The following is a 15,967-nucleotide window of genomic DNA, read 5'->3' on the forward strand; positions in this document are numbered from 1 at the left end:
AATTTAGTATTTGGCACAAATTAGGATGCTTAAACTGATTTAATTATTCCTTATATCAGTGCATGTATTACCATTTTGTCACATGACTGGGTAGGATTTACTTACCCATTTAGTGCCTAGCTGAGAAACTTAGGTGCTAGTTCTAGAAGCAAAAGGCTGTCTTTTTTGATTGCTGCTGTAGGCTGCTGTGTACAGTTTTCCCATGGATGCTGACATTTCCTAATGTCAGTATTTTTTTTATCTTTAATTTTTAGCCCATTCATAAACTGGGGTTTTACAGATGGTATCACCAACAAACCAGGTCCCTGATTCAGCCTGGTCACACACATGAGTTGGGAGTGGGATGACGAGGTCACTGTTCTTTTGCTTCTATTGGAACAATCTGCACAGTTGCCTTTGGTCACGCGAGAAACATTCAAACATACTCCCACTCTCCCACTCTATGTTACATCTGCTGCATATCAGCAGAATTGACTGTTTCAGTTAATACCACATCTGGGAGCCAGATATATTTTATCCCAGATCCATTAACCTCGCTTCCTACACAAATAAAATTGGCTGAGTCACTAGCTAGGTTTCTATTAAATCTACTGACTCACTTGTTTGTCATTGGCTTTTTATATAGCTTGTTGTGAATCAGCCTTTTTGTACAGCCATTAAGATGTTCCCATGAAGAGTTTAACATAAGCAGAAGCAGTAAGCCATCAGCACACTCTACAACTCACCCCATCAACTGATGTGCAGGAGAGTAGTTTGGGAAACTCCCACCAACTTTAATACACACGCAGTACACAAATACCCACTGCGCTGCTGAGATATTTAGCCTCCTTAAACCACAGAATCTTAAACCACCTCCCTAAGCCACAGAACACACAGACAACTCAGCATTAGGGCAGTTGGTAGAATTTGTATTTCCTAGTCAGTTTTATGCAGCTGGCCCTCAAAAAGTGATAATGGATAAAACGGCTGGAAGTGGTAAACTTTATAGCTTTACAGTATGCGGACTGTCACTCAAAGTCCAACTTCTGGGCACAAAGAATATAATAAATTTATATGTGAATGTACATTTTTATATTCTACATATTAAGCATTCATTTCTGAGATCTAACTTCTCTAATTTTGTGAAGATGACCAAGAACCCCCATCATTCAGAAACCTTAGCAAAACATTACTAAGATGTTTTGCACTGCTACAGAAATTGTGCAACTGTGAGGATATAGCTAAATAGAAAGTAAGCGAAGTAAGACCAGCAAGAGAGAAGCGATGTTCTGTTAGGCACTTCAGTTGCTAGAGTAAGCAGCAAGAATTAGCATAAGTGATTCTCACACCAGCACAATTTTGGCCCTTTTTAGTATATATGGAACGACTTTTTTTCCCCTCCTCATTTCTTTCCTCCACCCTAGCAATTTATTTCAAAAGACTATTCATTAAAGATTTACATTCTGTCACTCTTGTGACAGTCTCAATCTATTGTCTAATAATTGCATCTTACATATAAGCTAAAACAGGGTATTTGAAAAGCAGTCTCATTTACACAAACACCCTTCATCCTGCTCTGGCCATGGTCTCTTCTTCTACACTGCCAGGAAAGAGAAATGGGCATTTGTATATTTATACCCTGCTTTCACATCTGCATTTCACCCTAGAGAGAATGCTGTAGATGAGTCTTAGTGCAAGAAAACATTCAAGACTAAGAATTTACAATGCTGCAGCAACTTCCTTTACTCTCTATGAAGAAAGGTCAAGATCCAGACAAGTTACTTCTTCATGAGGCCTCTTACGTTCATGAGTCTGAAAGAAAGGATAGTGTCTTGATAGCTTTGGTAACATTACCACATTGCAAAAGGGTTTTTCTTTGCAAACATTAAGTCACTGAGTCTAAAAAGAACCTTCCATGAAGCATAAATCCACTACCATCTGCCTAGACAATTTATGTATCACCATATACATAGTCACTATAAGCAGAGGATTTCCTTTAAGGGTTCTGTAATGTTCCTAGTATTAGGTGGTACATATCACTGTGTTGAGAAGGAGAGGGCTAATATGATGTTCTTTCACTCATGGCACCAGCTAAAATGCATTCTGTACTCACTGTTTAATTAAGGTCTCATTACTGCCTGGTTTACATGACTCTGTCAGGAAGGAGTGGAAACATTAAAAGAAATATTCTTCCCAGTTGTCTTAAAGAAGCAAAACTCTCTCAGGAGCTACAGTCTCACTGTTGCACACATATTGATCTATGATACCTGTTAGCCAGGCACAGCTCTGCCAGCCCGATGGGCTAGCAAAGACTTCCTTAGGGATTACGTTTCCTGCCGTAGCTTCCTTTGATAGTTTCAAAACCCAATCCTCAATAAGGGAGTGTGATCTATTATTATTTTAAGTGGGGAAGACCCACAATGAAGGCTGAAGGAGAAAGGAAGATATAAGCCCTTTTTCGGTTTGGCTGCTGGCAGCAAACTCAAGAGTAAAGAAAGGTAAAGGATATCATCAATACAAATCCCTCAACTCTAGAACTCACTTCTGTCACAGCTCTGCACTAGATAATCTTCAGAAATCATCCCAGCGAGCATCTGTTCATTCACTTTCTTGCCTGAGATGTGCAGCTTGAAGAGATGGCTTTTTATATGCAAGCTGGAGTGAGTTAGTTGAGAATGATTTTCTGCCACCTTTGGGTTTTGTTATCTAAGGTTTTATACTAGAACACACAAAGCTTCTTTCATTGAAAGCAAGAACAGCAAATCCAGGTAGACTCCTTTTCCCTCCTGTTCTATAGCTCTAAAGTGTTCAAAATTAACCCAACCACTTGCTTTTGCAAGTGTGACATACTATCAGATAATGCTGGGCCTCCAGCAAACAGATTCTGCCAAATAAATAGGCTGGTTTGAAGTACCAGAACATGCTTAAAATAATAGCCTATAGTGAAAGTAAGACAAGAGGTGTTATAAAAATTCTTGTCTGCCACAGTCCAGCAACCAGTAGTTGATCTGGAGAATCTGCACATCAGGTGCCCATCAAAAGAGCATCAGTTATGTAGAATCAGGTTGCCTCATTATGCTGCCTTGATTTTCATATATATGAGGAGGTAATGTATCTTTAAACAGAGTTCCTCAGACACCACACAAGCATTCTCCTCTTCTGGAAGCTGCAGCCAAAACCCTAACGATCCCTGAAATCTTGCCCAGATCCCTAGAAAAAAAATCTGCCCTCAAAATGAATTTTAGTTAGAAAGACTAAAACAAAGAGTAAGCTCTTCCAGTACTCACTGTTGTGCTGCATTGTATATAGTTTTCCATTAAAAGAAATTCTAACAAGCCAATTCTTTCAATATTTCATATGGATAAAAAAAAAATAGGAGTTTTTTCATGAAAAAAACCCACCCTTCCATTCCACCTCCCTCCCCCCCCCCCAAAAAAAAACTTATAATGGTGCCATCTGACCTCCCACCATAGGAATGCACACCCAGTTTTAGTTAAACTATAGAAGCTCAACACTGCATACTATGTCAAAGTATTTCCTGCGCTAGGCCTGGATTCAATCCTCCATTCTTTGTGCTCTAAATTTAATTCTGATTTTTTTTTTGTAGAATTGTTACAAAAATTCATAAACTTTCAGGGGTATGGTCAGGGCATTTTTTTGTACCTTTCTGGTACATGGCTCTCATGTTAAGGCAGCTGTTTATACAGCAAGGAAGAATAAAACAGATAATGTACAATAATATATGGCAATATCTAAAAGCCTATGTTATTGTACTCAATTATATTATTTTGTCCTACCTTCCATTATGATCTTCTGCTATGGGTTTTAATTATTTCCAGCAACCACTAATGAGGTCAGAAAACATAACAAAATTCAGTGTATACAAAAATCACAAAGACCAATGAACTGCAATTATTAAAAGACAGGTCAGTGCTCTTTCAGATTAAAGAGGTTTTACAAAGGAGCTTTCCACTCTGTCTCTGGAAAAGAAGTCTCTTTCTCTTCTAAAGAGAACATGTGCATAATTGTCAGGGTTTTCTCTTGCTATTAGTCAGGCCATGTGAAACTTCATCATAAAAAGAAAGATGTTATGTTCTATCTTTGCACTGTGAGCAATGCTTCTTGGTAACTTAAAAACAACAACACCAACATCAAAAAAATAATTCCTTCCCTCTGCCACTCTCTCTATCCACTTGCACTTAGCACACATTGATTTTCATCACATCTTTTTAAAGGAGTGCCAGCCATCACAGCTCTGTTTTGTTTACTTTCATCAATACCAGTTTGAACATGTATCACATTTGGAAAAAAAAAAAAAAAAGGTCTGGTAGTTAACTGTTACAGAGGACAGCAGGGAGGGAAAATGACAACCATATAATTTAGAATGTATTCTGGAATACAGACATACAGCACGATCCCATATCCTTTACGTGACACAACTTCACACACATTTACAAGCAATACACAGGCTATTATACGAATCCTCAGCAGTTAATATGAACCGACATGAAGGATTCCAACATCTCTCCTATGTATAAATACACTGCACCATTTCTTGTGTAAGAATACAATACCTAGACTGAACTCAGGAACATAAAGGTATACTCTGTGTGAAATGATGAGCTGTTGCAGCCGAGGCCTTGCATTACGCTGCGACCAGAACAATCCAATGCTGTTATGCTCTCTCATTCACCCAAACAGCAGTGCTCCTGCACAGCCAGCTTTGTGAGGATAGCTTCTTCTATTTTCTAACAAATACATATTACGGAGTGTTACCTACTATTCAGCAAACGCCTTTGCTGACAGGTTTCCTTCTAATTTCACATTGCCATCAGCTAATGATATGCTCTACCCCTTCTAGCTTAGGAAAAAAAACCCTATACCCGTAAATAGATTTTTTAGATTGCTTAACAACTTGCTCATTTGCTTGATTTCAGTTATCTTTAGGCTGTCCTTGATTGCAGCTTTTATTTGATGTTATTAAGTACCTTTTTAATGTATTGTCTAGTGGCTTTTCTCTACTTATATTTATTTTTGGCACTTAGCACCCGTTAAGCAAAAAACCCCGAACAAACATATACATTATTAGCATTTTCTGGTCAGGGGAACTTAGCATCATTAAAGGGGGAGCACCATGAAATTCTTGGCTTACATGGGATTTTATCCATCTTCTTTTTTGTTATGGCTTAAACTGTTATAGAAGCCTCCCATAGCTATAAGCTACCTAGTAAGGGAAATGACTTAGAGCCACTGAAGAAGCACTTTAGAAAGCTGCTAAACAAAAGACAAATATGCTATAAGTGTAGATATGATAGGGATCGTTTAGAGTTGTTAGGTCATAAGGATCATAACAGAGATGTTAGCTCATGCCAGTCTGCCACGCCGTTGACCTAGGCTGCCTGACAGAAACAAGCAGAACCTCATCCACGGTTTTTGCGTGCTTCCTTTTAAGTAAAGTGCCACTAGGATGGGCTATTTTATTTAGATGCCATGAAGGAGTTTTTGTTGACTTACAGTAAATGAGAAGCAAATGTTTTGATTGTTTGTGGACAGATCTCTTAAAGATGAAGGAAAAATGTAGATGGAAAATATACACTCTATCCACTGAAATATATCATTTCTTATCACTGGGCTCAGAGCACCATCAACTTTGTAAGCTAATAAATTATTTTTTAAGTTAGAAATTTCCAGGGAATGACTGTATTCTTTATTATTATATATGGAAAAGTGTTTGGGCTTGGCTTTCCAGCGCATACCTTTTACTGAAGCATTTGTTACCTATGCAGTAATCTGAGGTTTTATTTTAAATACCTGCACAAGAATCAATTTGCTAGGATAAAAGCGTGCCCACTCACAAGCTGGTGAAGTGGTCCAAGCAGCTGCCAAGGAAACCACAACTGATTCTTTAATTGCAACACTGGTGCAACAGGGAAACTGAAATACACAGTTCATCTGTTAGCTCACAGCAGTCTTTGGGCACGATCAACCCTTTAACTCCCCCAGCCTGTCCCTCACAATCTACAGCACTGTTTTTCCAGGCAAAATGACTTCCGTCTATCAGCATCAGACAAGCTCATTTAACAGTTTACTGAGTTAGTCTAGGCAGAGGAATAATCCCCTATACACACTTCCTTCATCACAGAAGTAAGACAGACACAAATTTGTGAATAATTATGGTTGCATAAAAAAGCAGCGTATATTGCAGCAAGATAACTAGAAGCCCAATTAGTCTGCTTGTGATTTCCCTACGGAAACTTGTTTATTTTTGGAAGCAAGTCTATGCCTTCCTTCCAGAAGCTGTAAGCAATATCTTAAGGTTGGAATAAAACAGGAACCTATAGCAATAAATACCAGTCCCCAGCACTGACATAGCGGTTTTGAAGCTACTACCTAACTGAAAAGCTGACTACATCCCTGGTAAGCCCACTTCAATATGAATCACATCTTGTTCCCCAATTATCAATTAAGGTATGAGATTCTGACCTTAAAGAGAAGTCACAGCCATCTCTGATGTAAGCAGCCCTGGGTTGTTCAAGCATTATACCAATTTGTGGGTAAACTCCTGGTGAATGATTGCAAGGTGCTCCAGGGAGATGTCTGAAATATCCAGACATTAACTATTCCTGAAGCAGAATGTGAAGAGATGGGTTGTGTTCATTCCCCACGGTCTGGTCGGGTCGCCCACAGGCCCTTTCCAAGGAATAGCCATACCTTCAGAAACCCGGCCAAGCTCCCTGGTGAGGGCAAGCGGGGGATGTCAGAAAATGGATGCTCTGGCAAGCCTCAATGTGCCATATTGAAGGCAAGCAGAAAGAAACTGTGTTTGGAAGTCTCAAGGAGACTAAAGGTACAAACAGGACTACAGGCCCTGATTCATCCCTCCTAACTGATCCTAAAATCTCTCTATAATAACCAAAGGGACAAGGTAGGAGGCTACTCAAGAGCGTGATTCAGATCAGGACTTTAGCGTAGGTGTTCCAGATCACTTTCTGGACATGTCTGCCCTTGGCTTAACTGTAAAGGACTTCTGGATAGCTAATGCAGGTATCTCAAATCAAATATGGGTACACGTCCTCTCCTCAGTAAAGTGGTATTGGAAAATGGTGTTTTCAAGAACAATTAGACCAGTGCCTGTGTGGCAGTAATGTACTTCATGCCTGCCGTTGTGACAAATGACCCTACTGCACCATACAAGGGATAGCTCAGTAACCCCGCAATACATTAATTACTATATTAAATTGAAAAAGACAAAGGGAATCAAATTTGTGTTTATTCTATCTACACTGTGACAAGGCAAGATCAGCAAGGAATAAATAGAAAATAAATTTTTGTTTTCAAAGTAGAATAAGGTTACTTTGGAGGCAGTATCATTTCACGCACAGTTGAGCTATTTTATCCCCCATGGTCTATAACTATTTCTCAGTGTTTTTTTTTTTTTTTTTTTTTAACCATACAGAAAGGCCTGTGTCACCTCCTACTGTAAGTTTGCTACACATCAAAACACTGAACTAGGTACTTAATGTACTACTTCTCCCATACATAATCCCACCTGAGAAAGGATGGGAAGAATAACATAAATGCAGCATTAGAACCAGCAGAAAAAATGATTTAAAGGATCACAGCATTCCTGTAAGTCAGTTCAACTTACCAACCAGTGAATCAAAAAGCTCATGCTTAAAGACACTCCTCTGACTTCAAGAATCAAGGCTGATGTTGATGCTGGGTTATTCCTTCTTTCTAAGGACATCCAGTTCCCTCTTTCTCAAACTTTCATCCTCTTGCAAAGAGCAGTCCTGGCATTCTTCAGCCTGTTTTCTACTGCACTGCATTTATTAAACCAGCTGCCCCAAGGATAAAGAAAACTTTCCAGTTTCTCCTCCCTTTCCCCAGAATGTGTCTCAGCAGTTCCTACCACAGAGCTAATCAGTTACTTGAGGAAATAAGCTAGCCCTAACCCTCTTAAGCAGGTAATTTATCCTGCAGCAGACTCAATTCCTATTGACATCCTATGTCAAGAACTTCCACACCATCCTCTTAGCTCCACAAGGTATCATAATGCTTCTGGCAGAAGAGAACTGAGAGGCCTCTTTAGTACACAGAATCCATTTAACAGGAATCCATTTAGCATCTGAATTTAGAGAGTTTAAGCAGGACTTTCCATGATTATTTATCTAAATAAAAATGAAGAAAGAAGTGCTAGCACTGCATCTGCCCTCCTTCATTCAAGGGAGCTCATGTTTCCTTATTATTTAAAATTCTTAAACTGATAAAGTGTTGGAGAGAGCTGAGGTAAGTGACAACTTTTTCTTCCTCCTCTGCCTGATCCAGATGTCCCTCCATTACTAGTTTTGCACAGTGTTCTGTAAATTGTTAGATGCTGTTTGTTCAAAATACCTACCATCTCTAAGCCTCCTTCTGTAACAAGCTACCAGCCTGCCTTCTTTTTAGCTAATTCTCATTATCTGAGCTCCCAGTCATCTGAATATATTTAGTCTCACCCAAGTAGTTTTGATTATCAAGATTCCACTATAGTCTAATTAGCGACATTTTTATTACTAATTTGTCACTCAGACACTTTCCATCACATTAAAAATTCCTGCCAGCTTCTCTGAAATTGCTATGTGCTTGCAGTCCTTTTCCTTTCACACAAGATCAACTAAGCATTTTTATTTTGCTGGTTTGTTTGGGGACTTTTAAAGAAACACTTCAGAACGCTGTCTCTATAGACCTTTGGGAGCCACGAAGAAGGAGCCACCCCAAGGCACAGATTGTGTAATATTTCTCCTCTTAGACATTGGTTTGAGTCCCACTGCGAAAGACATAAAAAACCTCTGCACCTTTATGTCCTTTTTGTTTTCTCTATAAATGTACAAAAGTAGCTGAGCTCCAGGAGAACATGTAGAAGTCAAAAGAAACATCATACCTCCCAAATCAATCCAGTTCAGTATCTCAGAAGAGGTGCTACTGAACAAGCATGAACAATGACTGTTCCTTACACTCATGTTGTCATTCACTGGCAACTCTGTGATAGCTCCTAATAGTACTATATTTGTGTTCAGTTTTCTCATTTTAGTGTCTGAGGATTTGTGAGTGTGGGACAGAATATGCAGCAGGGGCAGCACTGGGACAGGTGAAAATCAGCCCAATTCTACCTGAAACTCAGTCTCATCCATCTGAAGTCAAAAGAGACATCAGAACAAAATGGCATGTGTACATACCTCTCTGTATTTCTCTCTTTGTAGTATGCCTGCCCTCTTAATCAGATGGAAAATGGGGTTTGCACTCATATGATCTGATTAAGAATACACTGTTCAGGCTGACCAAACTCGGGCAGGTATCACTGCACCTGCTTTCACCAAGTTCTGAATTTAAGAGACAATATCAACTCTCAGGCTTAAAGCCAAGGTAGAAGCCTTCCAAGATAGTGCATGGCGGTGAAGGGAGCAAATTCTTGAGATCACAGTGCAGTTAAAAAATGGTATTTAAAATTCGTAATTCAATATTATGCTTTCTTAAAACTAAATCTGTACTGGACTTCAGAATACAGCAAACATCCTTTACAAAGGGTTACTAAAGAATGGTAATATGCATCTTATAGGCATAACCACTGTGTTTTATAACTGTTAATTACATAGATAGCTGCTATTATAAATAGTTCTGAAGCAATCCATTAACCAGATGGTTCTTAGCAAATTAGAATTTATCCCTCTTTTATGAGCTACTTATAAAATGTAACTTTCAGATAAAGAATGTGAAACAGCTGAGGCAGCTGTCCATATGTGCTTTCCCTTATAGCATTTTTGAAGGTGGGGGGAGGGAGGGAAGAAAGTGTCCTACTAACTTAGTACAGACAGCTTGTTCTACTGGAAACTCCTCATTTCTTTTCATGAGGGAAGGTTAACACTTGCTTAGATTTAACATCATCTCCTCACAGTCACGAGGCCAAAAGTGACCATTGCAATGCAGTGAAGTCTATTAGCAAGGACAATGAATGTAGAAGAGGGAAACAATTATTTCCTTTCTGAAATTCTGACTACAGTCAATGGAACAACTCCTTTCAAGTTCTGTATGATCAGGATTTCTGCCTTAAGTGTCTGTAACTGCCCATACAAATAATGATATAAAGCATTTGAATAAGTGTCTTGGTATTATCCATGAGTTTATTGTTTACTTCCCCATGAATCTACTAACAAGCATTAAGATTTTGGACAAGACGATTATAATTTATTTGCAGCCCAAAATATCAACATTTGTCCACATTTCTAAAGGTCTAACATTAAAGACTTTGACAAGGCAAGTGTGACAGCCTGCACTTCCAGTACATCCAGTATCCTCTGTACGTTCTGTGCATAAGCAGAGGATTAATCTTCAAGTGTGTCAATAAAATCCATTTCACAAATCTTACAGCCTAAATAATACCAGTGAGCAATGAACTGGAATTCACACTCAGTTGGAACTTTAATAGATTAAACTCCAACAGAAAGTTTGCAGATAAAAAGTTGAGATTGAAAAGTGGCTCCCAACATTTGGAATTCATTGCATTACATTATTTCAAAGAATAATTACTGCAGTAAAGTGTTACTTGTGCAAGTGTTGCTTTAGGTTTGTCTGGGCTTTTTTGTCAAAACCTAAGAATCGCCTAGCCTGTAGGTTTGTCTCTTATTCTCCTATGTAAACTACCAGCCAGAATGCTATGCCAGCTCATCACACAAATTCCATCAGGCTTTAAAGAGACAGATGTTGAGCAAAGATTTAATGAAGCCACAGGAAAGATGGAAAGATGGGAATGGTTTCAACACCTTATTGCAGGAATATAGGAAGGCTTGGATTATGCATTTTCAGCTCTTTACAATGTTTTGCCATCGATAATTCAATGAAGCTTTATCCACCATTACTCTCTAAACATTAATAAATTACACACAAAAATAAGATGACACCATTAGTGTGCATCGTCGCATAGCCATATACAACATTTGCAGTTGCTGAAGGCTTTTGGCCTCTTGCCTTATCATACCCAAAGTGTCTGTGCAAGTCTTCGAGTCATAAACTATGAAGAGCATTACTCCCTGAATAGTTCTCAACAGCCACCATACACAAATATAAGAGTTTCTCCTTAGGAATACTCGCATCTTAGCATGATGGCATCTTTCCCCAACTTTCATTTGTTAATGAGGAAAAATAAAGTCAGGAAGTCTCAGTGAGATGAACATGTATTTTTACATGATTTAGGTAAGATTTTCCAAAACACTGAAGGCAATGAGACTTGCCAATTTTAACTGGCATTTGGAGACAAAACTTCTCCAGGCTCCTTTGAAAAAGCATTACTTATCCTTATTTATGTTTGGGTTTATTACTACTTGCATGTTTCTCTCAGAATGCTCAACTATGGCATATACTCTCCATAAAAATACAGTGTGCCAACTTTCTCACTCAGCTTCTCTCTTAGTGTGGATGCAGAATGCCTTTTCTAAGCTACATAAGTATATGTTACTGGACTACCAATAGCCTAAAATAACATTCTTAAATAACAGTTATTATAATACAAGTAAATGAGTAATTATTTCTCAGTTCTAGCTGATGATATCAGCTAGATAAACCCAGGAACAATTCATTTATTTTAGCACTATATTTCAAATACTGAGTGAATGATTTAACATTCATTGCATTGCTGTATTGGTTGCTAAGAACACATACGTTAGAAACTTAGCTGTGGTAATGCTCCTTTCGGCTGTATCCCTCAGTGTCTGGAAACATTCAGCACTTCAGAAACATCACAGACAGGAGATGTACTTGCAGTATGATTTTAAATGTACTTCTGATTCTGGAAGTATTTCCCATACAGAAAATGAGGTATCATATGAGAACTAGCAACACCTCTACAAAAGGAAAACCTCTTAAATGCACCTTCTGTAGAAACATGTGGCCAGAGTGGTCATCCATGTTTGGACAGAGAGGAAATGTTCTTTCTCAGAGACATCAAGGAAGGAGTCAGTGCCTTGCTGCAATTTTGTCTGTGTCCCACTTTTGTATCCTACTTTTTCCAGACTCCCTGGGGCAAGGTCAATAGCTATTAAATGGTCCTAGGAAAAAGAAATCACTACAACTACCAAGGGAGCAGAGACTGAAAGGACTCCTGACCTCTCTGTATGGAGGAAAAGTGCAAAGGGAAAATGCACTTCGTTTCCCAAACCAAAGCTAGAAACTCTCCAGCCTATATCAGAATGATTTTGTTTCAAATCACAGTGTTATTTCTTACCACTCTCTACAATTCTGAAGACTTCAGCATGACGTCGTTGAAATCACCAATAACCACTATCTATGAGTGCATAAACCATACTTCTCTCTCCTACCTGAATGTCTACAGTGGTATTCCAATCTCAATTAAAAAAAAAAAAGTTCCACACAAGCTTCTCTTTTAGAGGCTCAATAACTGTATCTATGAAGGAAGAACAACACACTATTAAGCCTGAGCTGATGTTACTTCAAACCACACTAACTCACAGGAAATAGCGGTATTCTTCTTTTATGATACAATGTTAGGTAAAGTTACACAAATAAACTAGGAATAATAATAAGATCAGCAGGCTTAAAAATACCTCCAAAGCATCCCAAACAAAATCTTATATAGTCTTACTTTAGCACTGCATTCAGTTTGCAACCAGTGATTGTGACATTATTCTAAAGCTGGGTATGAACTGGATACTTATTTATTTACGATAATCAAACCAGACACAGAAAATCTAAATCAAATTTGTTGCCCAAAAATGTCTTCAAGTTCATTTTCCTCTACTTTTATGGTTAGTGAGATAGGTTATCAACTACATGATACTGCACTGCCATGATAAAGAAGTGCCGTAGACAATGTGATGCTACTGTGCCAGCAGGGACCGAGGTTCAATGAGCAGTCACTCATGTTATTTTAAGCAGTCCCAGAAGGGCTCACTAAGACAGCACACTTGTAAAAAAAAAAAAAAAAAAAAAATTGCTAAGACTTGCAGCAAACTTCAACAGATTCTGCACATCTCTAAATTTAATATCTAAATGAGAACAGCAGCAGCATGTGCTAGCAATATGAGAGAGGATCCTCTTTTAGCAAAGATTTATTACTCTAATAACACTACAGCTTACCTATTGTTCTGCACTATTGAAAAAGGACACTGTATATGTATATTTAAATTACCAGAGATGAACAGCGGGTTGCAAACAAAATTTAAGATGTTGAACTACGTCAGCCAAATTGATAGTGCATTTATTATTTCTACCCTTTCTTCCACAATTTTGCATAGCTGGTTCTGCTGCCAAAGCATTTCTAGAAGGTGAATACAAAGGATATCAAGCACTATAATCACTGAATGAAATATGACTGATGCACTAACGCTCACTCGAATCTATAGATCTAAAGAAAAAGCAATAAAATTAAATGCATGATTTGGAAGTAAGCTTAAACACTAACCTGATCCTAAATTCACTGAGGAAAGCAACTTCACGTATCGCTGCCAAGAGCATTAGCAACCTCCCTCCCAGACAAAAGGTCATCTTCAGATGCCTTGTTAATATGTATCTGGGTTTTAGAAAGTTCTAATGAGAGTACTGCTCTATGACAAAGATGCATAGGCCTAGAAAAAAGAGGTGGCCAAGGAAAGAGACAGCCAAGACAAGTTCAAAATTAGATGATAGGTTTGTAGCCTCCAGGGTCTTAACCTCATTGTCCTTCCACTGTTGCTAAACAGAAAAGGAAGGTTTTTGAGAGGCTAGTGGGAAAGAGATAGCTTGAGGTAGAAGACAGATAATGCTGAGACCAAATGAAGAAGATTAGCTATAGACATCAGGTGCCACATAATTCACTTGGGTTTTGGGGTTTTTTTGCAGTAAACTAGCCACGGAAACAGATTTAGAAGAGACAACACCCTCACATTTGGGCTGCTGTTCACCCCTCCACACCCAACTTTGGGTACCTACTACCTTTAGAAGCTATGGAGAACCAGGAGACAATGCAGATCTTAGGTGCATTAAGTTATCTTTTGATGTTCCTTCTCTCTTTTCACTTACTGAAGAGGGAAACACTGACCCTAATCTAAGAAACTAAGAAACTCCAGCTAAATGTCCACAGTTAAATGAGATATACCTAAGGCACGCTATAGTGAAATGGACAAGTGTGACTTAAAACCTTGTCAGTATGACTTTTATTGGACATTTACTGTGCCTCACCCACTTATGGCTTCTCTTTCAGGAAGCAGAGGGAAATGCAGATCCACAAAAAAGGGAGAATATGGCTTCTGCAAAAAGATTAATATTACAATTATTTATATTACAGCAACATCAAGGACAATGTACAGACAAACTGGAAGAACTAGTCTACCTCCATAAATGTTGATATTCCCAGGAATTAAAATCAGTTGTAAACCTTTGTCTCACCTTTTCTGGTTTCCTAAGAAACTACAAATTCTACAGCAATGCTGTGTATACTTGAGTGCATTCCTCTCCCTCTTATTGCTCATGTATTTGTTCACTCTCCTTTGCCACTTTACCTTTTGAATCAGTCATCCAATTTCAAACTGGACTGAGGGACACGATCTTCCAGATACAAACTTCCTCTGACTATGAAAAACAGGCAGGTAGACAGAGAAGAGTGAACCCAAAAGCAAAGCAAATCACTTCATATTAGACTTCAGTGAAACTTCACCACTGTGGAAAGCAGGTATCATTGACGGTGCTGCTAACAAAACTACCTTTTTAACCTGAAGCTCCACTTGTAAACCAGCAGCAAGAGCAGTGCCTCACAGTGCCAAGCAGAACTGAAAAACAGACTCTTACGCAAGCTATTTAGAGCTTCCAGCAGGCCCACAGTTCTTGGTGAGCGTACTATCCTGTCAAAAGGGGCAGAAGCTTCTGCTGATGGTCTGAAACCTTTCTGGCAATCTAAATATGTCTTTTCATGTCACATAACAGCCTTGAATGCATTTATCAAAATGATTACATAGCTCAGCTAAACGAAGATGGCATTCTAAGGTCAACTCATCTGGCAATAACCAAATGCTGTGACTTCTTGAGGACTATTTGCTGATGTTAATCACTTTCTAGGAACCGCATCAAAAATTACTCTCCAGATCGGTAATTACTTCACATCTTTTCAGCAGGGAAAAGACCCAAGTCTGAATGACCACAGAGGCTCCTCAGGATTTTGAATCTATCACAGAGAATACTGTTTTCCACAGCTTATGAAATCAACACCAATTCCATAATTTGGCCTTATTATCCCTTGGAAAAAAACAGCAGCAATCTTTTCTTAAACTGGGATAAGAAAGACTATGTAAATTAGAGAGAGATCACTTCAATACCTTTTCTATGATGTACACCTATCAAGTAAATTCTTTTCCTGGTTTCTAAAATTTTTGAATTCATTGATTTTACAGATTGAGAGAGTGTACTCTATTGCTACTTGGTAAGGGTTTATTTGTAGACATGCTCTGCCAGAGGAATAAGGAACTTAATATTTATCCTCCTAGGAACAGAAGGTATAGTTCTCATTCCCTTTATCTTGCATTAGCTGTCAAGACAGTAAGTGGACTGTTCAACCATTCAATGTTTTCAGTGGTTTTAAATCAAGATGAAACATAGGCCAAGTTTTCAAGAAGTGCTGCAAGACTGAGTGCCTCAGTTGCTCAGTGCTCAGCTTCCCTCCCAGTCCTGGGTGAGAAAAGGGGAGACCGGGATGAATTTCAGAGACAGGGTCGCTGCCACCTGAAAGCCAGGGCCCATTTAAGATGCTAATTTGGGCATCTAAAAGGTAATCAAAATCTCTCCTTTTGGAGGAATCTAGGCTAGATGTTGTACTCTTTTATGCTGTACCCAGTACCTTTTGCTGCATAACTCAACTGATTTCAAACCAGTTTTGTCCACCTTAGCCCTGTAGTTCGTAAACATGACTTGTGTTGTTTTTTGGAAACTTAACCTTTATACAGGCTAAATAACTTGTTCAGAATTCTCT

General features: G+C 38.6%; 1 protein-coding gene across 12 annotated transcripts in view; it reads right to left on the reverse strand.

The window, feature by feature from the left end:
• TPK1 (thiamin pyrophosphokinase 1) overlaps positions 1-15,967 on the reverse strand; it is a 311,398-nt gene that overhangs the window by 226,238 nt on the left and 69,193 nt on the right. The window contains exon 1 of one of the 12 annotated variants that reach the window (XM_064506637.1): positions 106-322. The exons of the other annotated variants lie outside the window; for them this stretch is intronic. Coding sequence (XP_064362707.1) covers positions 106-109 — 4 coding nt within the window. The 5' untranslated portion in view covers positions 110-322. Of the gene's footprint in view, positions 1-105; positions 323-15,967 lie in introns of those variants that run through there. 12 annotated transcript variants of the gene reach the window in all.

This window comes from Dromaius novaehollandiae, chromosome 2 (genome assembly GCF_036370855.1).
Source record: "Dromaius novaehollandiae isolate bDroNov1 chromosome 2, bDroNov1.hap1, whole genome shotgun sequence".
NCBI classification, from domain to species: Eukaryota; Metazoa; Chordata; class Aves; order Casuariiformes; family Dromaiidae; genus Dromaius; species Dromaius novaehollandiae.